General features: G+C 45.0%; 1 protein-coding gene across 1 annotated transcript; it reads left to right on the top strand.

Annotated features, from left to right (window-relative positions):
* Positions 1 to 213: 213 nt before the first annotated feature.
* On the top strand, positions 214 to 7,415 carry LOC111854098 (actin-related protein 2/3 complex subunit 1A). Its single transcript, XM_072704924.1, has 10 exons — positions 214 to 380; positions 1,175 to 1,263; positions 1,342 to 1,446; positions 2,393 to 2,615; positions 4,728 to 4,835; positions 5,226 to 5,438; positions 5,630 to 5,705; positions 6,162 to 6,355; positions 6,755 to 6,845; positions 7,037 to 7,415. The coding sequence occupies exons 2-10, from the start codon at positions 1,200 to 1,202 to the stop codon at positions 7,073 to 7,075; spliced, it is 1,113 nt and encodes a 370-aa protein (XP_072561025.1). The 5' UTR covers positions 214 to 380; positions 1,175 to 1,199; the 3' UTR covers positions 7,076 to 7,415.
* Positions 7,416 to 8,275: the final 860 nt, after the last annotated feature.

Below are 8,275 nucleotides of genomic sequence, written 5' to 3'. Positions count from 1 at the left end.
GGGCAGTGTAATTAAAATAAACCTGAAAATCACCGAAAGCATAAAATGTCACTTTGTTACAAGAGGGAGACCGTTCATACAGAGGTTTACATAAAAACGCCTTAATAGCAAAGTCGCTACATTGTTACTATCCAGACAAGTGCGATACAAACACGCCTATTTTCTGAATGGCGGTGGCGTCTTCTCTTCACGCATGCGCACTGGGTGCGTCCTCCCTCGTCCTGGCACGCATGTTCTTTGTCGTTTCCTGGATGCCTTGACAGTCCGGAGCAGGAAACCTACCGGGGTGGATTCGTGTCGACTGCCCAGAGTCCGCGAATTCAGGTCCGCAGAAGTCCGACGGGGGGCGATCCAGGAATATTGCGGAAGGCTTAAGGCAAGTAAACGAGACGTAGCCCGTTTGGTCTGCTGCTGGGTCCCGGGAAAAGCCGGTTCTGGATATCACTGGAATGGGGGGTGGCTGCGGCCTCGATTCATCCATTCCCGTCCCGGAGTTATGGTGTGCTTGCACTCCATCTAATCTCATTTTTCGGCTACTTTAAGGTTTAAAAAAATTGTGTACCTTAATGCGAATGCCTGACGGACAAGTGATCCCGTGCAGCATACGATCGGCTAGCAAACACTTCGGCTGATGACGCCTCCCCACCCAGACCGGTTTTGTCGGCCACCGTTGTGGAGCCACCCCCGCCAGCGGGGACCGAGCGAAAGGGCATCCGATCGCCGTGATTTAGAGCCGATCTCCGTCCGCGATCTCCTGCCGGACAGCGGCTCTAATAGAGAAACATCATCGCGTCCGCTGGTGTTATGGGGGGGGGGGCGTAAATCACAGCCTTGTTGCCTTGCCCTTCGATCGCGCTGAAATGTAACACTCCCCCGTCTAATGTTGACGTCTAATGTCACCACCTATGTCTTGTAGATATGTACGGCACCTAAAAAAGTTCATGTCTGGACAGCGTGTTGACTGACTCATAAAAACACTACAGTCGGAGCTGCAAACTTTTACTCCTCTGTCAGCTAGGTGGCGAAATAAAACTATATAAGTGATTATATGCTTTACAAGACATGGGTATGACACACATCCATGTTATATATGCCTGTTTCTTATCACGCAAAGAAACGGTTTGTGCGGACCTCAGATTTACACCTCGGTGCTGCTCTACGTCTTCACAGGCAGCTGGGAAAAAAACGTCCTGTTCAAAATGTCTCTGCATCAGTTCCTCTTGGAGCCCATCACCTGTCACGCCTGGAACCGCGACAGAACCCGTAAGTAAGCCGGGCTGCTGAGCCGCCTGTGCCGCACTCAGCTGCGCATCTCACCGGCCGTTTTCCGTCTCTGCTCAGAAATCGCCATTAGCCCCAACAACCACGAAGTCCACATCTACAAGAAGAATGGAAGCCAGTGGATCAAAGCCCACGAGCTGAAGGAACACAACGGACACATCACAGGTACCAGACTTGTATGTCTTAAAATATTAAGTAACATGCTAAAAATTGATATTTACCTTTCAGGATCAGCTCTCTTTATGAAAGTTTTATCGTCAAATTCATTCAGGTCCAAACATTTTGGCTGCCACCTCAAATGGGCTAGAGGGAATCTTTCTCTTTTTTGTTCTTTTCAGGTTTGTTGTGTCACTGCTATTATAGTCATTATATGCATGGTATTATATGCAGGTCTATAATTACATGGTTACCTCATTGTGAAGGATTTTTAAGAGGTTGATTGAGCTGCAGACTGGTATTCAAGAAGTTCAGTGTTTTCCCTGCCCCCTTAACCAGGGGTGTTGCTAGACATTTTGGGCCCCATGAAGGCATATCATATTGGGCCCCCCAGTCCAGACCAATCCAGTTACTTTCCAAATTTTCTTGGCCCCCTGTCACTCAGGTGCCCTTGGAATCATCCTAAATTCCCCTGCCTTACGGCGCCCCTGCCATTAACATGTAAGACTTTCATCTAGTGCTGAAAAACACCAGGAGCTGGGAGGGAGCAAAAACGTGAGCTGTGGCTGTCTGGGGGGACCACTTTGAGAAACACTGCTGTAGGCGACCGAATGTGAGGTTCCTTGTAATCACTGGCAGCCAGGGGGATAATGAGGGGGATCCCAGACAAACTGCTTTTATCCTGGAAGAGGAGTAAGGATGGATAGAGGTGAAATGAGAAGCGAGTTTACAGCCAGTGGGAGCCCTGTGTGGAGAACCACCACTGGGTCTGTTCCACTCTCACGTTAAAGACATCCTGACATCGAATAATCTCGTATTTTTTAAATCTCATATTTCTTAAAGGTTTGTCTGTTTTTATCCATAAAACAATGTGGGGTCCTTGGAAAGTTGTGAGGGTCAGAGAAGCGTGTCCCCGACACCCACGTGTGCTCTGCCCTGTGCCGGTTCTGCCCAGGCATCGACTGGGCCCCGAAGAGCGACCGTATCGTGACCTGCGGCGCTGACCGCAACGCCTACGTGTGGAACCAGAAAGATGGGGTCTGGAAGCCCACCTTGGTCATCCTCAGGATCAACCGTGCCGCCACCTTCGTCAAGTGGTCACCCCTGGAGAATAAGTTCGCTGTGGGCAGTGGGGCGCGGCTCATCTCCGTGTGCTACTTTGAGTCTGAGAACGACTGGTGAGTTCCCCGTGTCAGGCTTCGGAGTCATGGCGAGGTCTGGTCCTCTGCTTCAGTCTAGCCAGACTGACATGAGGGTTAACCATGAGAGATGTTCCAGTTATGTGCTATATATTACATGTAGGGGAATCACTGGCTGCAAGGCAATTCGATTCGATTTCAGTTATTTAGGGAACAATTTGATGCTTCAGAAATTTTCACAAATTTATATCACAATTCAATTAGATTAATCGATTATTCGATTATTTTTGATAAACTAAATTCAAACCTTTTTTAACTTCTTTGAAAAAAAATTCACAATACAGTGATACTTAATCCGTTCCGGACTCCGGATCGAATCCTAAAAAGTTCGAGTTCTGATCCCCCCCAAAATTACACCTAAATGTTTTTTTTTATTATTAAGCATTTAAACACAAAATGAACAGGATAAAACAAGAAGAGCATTTTTTTCTTAATGGCTTCCAAAACAATAAAGATCTTATCCCAACATTACCCCTGTCCTGCCCCGATCGTCCGCTCCTTCCGTGTGCCACGCCCCCTCGTTAACCTCGTGTGGGATCCCCATGTGATCAGCTGTTTCTGGTTGTTGTCATTAGTCCACTGTATTAAGTCCGCGTTTCAGTTTGTTTCCCCAGTCCGGTCATTGGGTGCGTTCGACTTGCTTACAGCGCTGGCTTAAAGCAACGCATTCTGATCCTGACACAATGCATTACGGTTAGATGCATTGCGACCTCTCATCCAGCTGCACAAACTGGAACCGCCTCCGTGATGACACACCTTTGCCCTTATTGGCTGAAGAGTTTAGTTACACGCATGATGTTTGTATCCCAGGCAGTTCCAATGCGTAATCTGCTATTTCTCCCGAATATCACGTAAAGCAGTGAGAACTGGTTTTCAGTTAATTTACCTGGTAAAATAAAGTTTAAATAAATGACATAAATGCTCTAATAGTACACGTAAGTTAGTGGTTTATTTATTGTTAGTTACTGTAATGTTGCGCTGCTTTATTTGGTTAATCTTCCAGTGTGTAAAGAAGGCATTCAAGTAAGAATTGCATTGTAGTATGACTAATTTCCTGGCGCGTACGATTTATATTAGGTCAGCGTTCACGGTTCGACTTCTGATATTCAGATCGAGTTCTAGGTCAAACTGGTTTGTTCGACTTTCAAGAAATTCGAGTTCTAGTGAGTTCGAGAACTGAGATACCAGTGTATTACCATGATAACTTAATTACACACAATTAATTCAATACAAAGAAAGTGGAATCTTGGAACATTAATTTTTATTGTTGTCATTACATTTTCTAAAGGCCAGCCAATGAACTGTACAGGAGGTAAATGTGTAGACAGGAAGTAAACATGTAGAGGAAGGGCTGCCTGACTTTGCCTGCAGTGAAACTTGCTGAGCTTGCCGATGCAGATTAGCAGAATGATGTTATATCTTTTTATTATTCTGTGGAAAACAAAACATCAATTTGTGGGCCAGATTTAAGAATGATTTATAAAGATATTGTGGGTTGGTATTTTGAGACCTCTTATAAATGGCAAATGAGCTGATGAAATCCCTCGCTTTCCACTATGGGAAATGACTGATTGCCCGGTGCACTCTTCTCCGTTATTTTAGTAATTGTGTCTTTAGGTCTGGGGCTGCTAACTTTTAATACTGAAAAAGTTTAAATATTGGGCAATATCGGGCAATATTGGCACACGTCAGACCAATGCCGAAATCTTTATTTTTAACCCATATCAGCCGATTCCAATATGTCAACCAATATATTGTGCATCTCCAGTGTTGGGTAAGTTGCCCACAACAGTAATCCATTACAGACAGAGGTCGAAAGTTCAGGTCCAGAAAATACAAATCCAGACCAAGGTTTTGTTTCAACCAACCAGTTGAGTACTCTGTGACTGTGACTCTTTGTACCCAACTGTTTGGTTGAAACAAAACCTTGGTCTGAATTTTTACTTTTTGTACCTGAATTTTCCACCTATATCTGTAATGGGTTACTTTTCTGAGTAATTACCCAGGTTAACATTACGAAGGCGAGCCAGGCTAGTACTTCAGATTAATTCCCAGAGGTAACGGGATTCAATCTTTGCTGTGTTTTTGAAGGTGGGTTAGCAAACACATCAAGAAGCCGATCAGGTCCACAGTGCTGAGCTTGGACTGGCATCCCAACAACGTACTTCTGGCTGCTGGGTCCTGCGACTTCAAATGCAGGTACCTATTTCATAACTTACTTCATAGCTCTTATCTACCATAAGTGCCCTGTTTCATGTAGCATATTCAGTATTACAGGAAGCAAGCATTAATATTAATAACATTAATAAAATGAGCAGGACAGTGGTTATAGGTTACGGGCTGGATAGCTTAGATTGAATTCTTTTTTTTTTTTTTTTAATAAAACATCAGAATGTTTATCGAGAGCTGTATCTGTGATCGGAAGGTCAGTGGTTCAAATCCCAGAGTTTGACCCTGCACTCAGTTGTATATTGCTTTGAATAAAAGCATCTGCTAGATAAAATAGCTAAACTAACTCTAAAGGCCAACAATTAAGATATTAAGATAACAGACACAGAGGACGTTAATGGTGCTATGTGTCTCCTCCAGGGTATTCTCTGCCTACATCAAGGAAGTGGATGAGAAGCCGGCCCCGACCCCCTGGGGGTCCAAGATGCCCTTTGGGCAGATGATGGCTGAATTCGGAGGTGCCGGTGGAGGGGGCTGGGTGCACAGCGTCTGCTTCTCTGCCAGCGGGAGCCGCCTGGCCTGGGTCAGCCATGACAGCACGGTGACGGTGGTGGACCCCATCAAAGGCTCCACGTGAGTGTGGTTGTTACATCACAGCATGCAAGGTGCCGGCGAGCCAATAGGACTCGGCAGAGGGAGATGAGGTCATCATCCTCTGACACACCAGTAACATTCCCGAACGTTGCTTTGCAGTGACTGCTGTGAAAATCTTTTGGCAGGCTTCCTTATTAATTCATGTGATTTCATCTGCATTCAATATCCAGGCCATGCCAGCTGAAGACGGAGTTCCTTGCTCTTCTGAGCGTGATATTCGTCTCGGAGAACAGTGTTGTTGCCGCGGTAAGAACCGGTCCGCAGAAGCTTCTTGTGTGCTCCCGTCTGCAGTCTTATTGGTTTCATTTTGGGCTCATATTTCTTTGTCCTGTGAGACCTGCATGGTCTCCTTCAGGTCCTCCTATCGGTTTGGCTCCTTTTACTTTTGTTGATCTTGTTTCCTCTGTGCCTATTTTGCACTGTGACACTTCATATTTACTGTATTTTCATTATTCTCTGTCATTTCAATGGTCTATTAGTATTGCAGTCACAGGAGCTTCCGTCACCTTCCGTATGTTACTAGGCATCCGTGGCGTGATTATTGTGGTGCTTCTCTTACATTAATATGGTGCTCGAATCCATAATTCTCCACTCCTCCCTACCCCCTCATTCACCCTTTCAGTTAAAATGGCTAATGCTGAGCGTGTGCCCCTCGATCGGGATCGGGGTCTGTCTCCCGACGTGTCTTGTCTGTTCTCTCAGGGTCACGACTGCTGCCCAATGCTGTTCAACTACAGCGACGACGGGGTCCTGACCTTCGTCTCCAAGCTGGACATCCCCAAGCAGAGCACGCAGCGCAGCATCTCCGCCATGGAGCGCTTCCGCAACATGGACAAGAGGGCCACCACTGAGGAGCGCAACAACACGCTGGAGACGCTGCACCAAAACAGCATCACGTAAGCTGTGACCGCGGGGCCCTCGTGGGTCTAGAACCGACATACTTTAGTCTCGGGTTCGGAGTCCATAGTGGAACCGTCAGCTAAAATCCTACACTGTACGTCCTGTACTGTAGATGAGCCCCGCTTAGATGATGTGCTGTAATGGACTGGGTGTCGAGTCCTTTTTTGGAAGAAAAGGTAGTAAGATATAGGAATTATTGGCTAATTGCATTGTGAGGAACACAAACTATTGCGGAGGAACTAACAAGATGTGCTTATCAGCTAACTGTGAAATGAAGGCCTTTTTTTTTTAAGAGAATGATTTGCAGAAGCAATTTTTAAGACATTGAAGTCAGGAAATGATCTTAAAATATTTTTTTAAGTTTCGATCTTAAAACTTATTGTTTTTTTCCACAGCCAAGTGTCTATATATGAAGGGGACAAAAGAGATTGTCGTAAATTCTGCACTACAGGGATCGATGGAGCAATGACCATATGGGATTTCAAGGTGGATACTTAATTTGTGGTACATTTTCTGACTGGTTACTATACCTTGAATACCTTTGAATGATTTTTATAGCTAATACTCTGGTAAATATGCTGTGGTCCTGGGGCTCTCAGGTTACATAATCTCTGATATTCTTCCTAGATGTCTATCCTGTGCTAACATGCCTTTTGTGTTTCCTCTTATACCCCAAGACTCTTGAGTCTTCCATCCAAGGCCTATTGATCATGTAGAGGAAACCACGTTTACCCGGCCAGGCTCCACCTACCAGCGGCAACGCGGCGACTTCCGGCAGCGCTTCAGGCCCAAAAGCGAGAAAAAAAAAAAAACATAACCGTAAAAAGCACCGAGAGCGCAAAGAAACTGACCTACTGTTCTTTACTAATGGGAGAAAGAGGGGCAGTGAGTGGGAGGCTTCCTCACTTTCTCCAGCTGTGATTCTCTTGATTCTGTACCAGAGCTGGTACTTTGATGGTTAAATGATGCTAATCGGGGGACATTTTAGGACACTACCTTAAAAGGAGATTGTTTTTTTTTGTAAATGGTTGGCTAGAAATAAAGGATGTAAGCTTATATTGCTGTAGTCTGTCTCTGTGTGTGCATGTGTGCGTGCATTTGCACGTGTGTGTGTGTGTGTGTGGGCCCACAATGTGACAAAAAACTTATTTTGACATGGGGACCATTTTTTTGGTCCCAATAAAGGGAAACTCAACTTTATAAAAATCTATGACCACAATCAAAAAACTAAAAATGCCAATATCCTATATTTTATTTGGTTACTTATGGTTAATGTTGGGGCTCGGTAGGGGTTAAGGTTATTGTTGGGATTAAGGTTAAGGAAATGAATGGACGGTCCCCACAAAGATACGAATACAAACGTATATTATTTGTGTGTGTGTGTTTGTTTTATAGTCATGTTTATACTGGTAGGCTAAACTCTCAAATGTGGTTTTCCATTGCTTTTGACATTCACACGCTTGTTCTCATGGGATGTTAGGGTAGGTAATGTCATGATGTAGGAATGTGTAGCTGTTTAGTCAGAAAAGTGGGTAGGAAAATCACTGGCTGGTTGGGAGAAGTAAAGATGGAGGTTAGAGACAGGGGACCTGAGGGATTCCTGCTATATTCCTGTATGAGAGTTGGAGCCTTGCAGTACTTCATATGTTACTTCTTGGCTGGGACAAAAATGAGCTGTCCCTTGGGTCACCAGGACAGGAACTCAAAGCCCCTCCTTCGACGGCTTCAGACAACTGAGTAATGCCTAGTTTTCCTAGGAACTGCAACAAAGACAGACTGCATGAAGTTTGTCCCCCCGAACCTGCAGAATTCACACATAGCTTGATACCTAGAACCAACAGAATGTGCACACAGCTGGTAACCTAGAACCAATAAAATTCACATATAGCTTGTCACCCAGAACCTGCAAAACGCGC

This window comes from Paramormyrops kingsleyae, chromosome 22, assembly GCF_048594095.1.
Source record: "Paramormyrops kingsleyae isolate MSU_618 chromosome 22, PKINGS_0.4, whole genome shotgun sequence".
NCBI lineage: Eukaryota > Metazoa > Chordata > Actinopteri > Osteoglossiformes > Mormyridae > Paramormyrops > Paramormyrops kingsleyae.
Note: the sequence above shows the minus strand (reverse complement) of the source record. Positions and strands in the feature narration are given on the sequence as shown.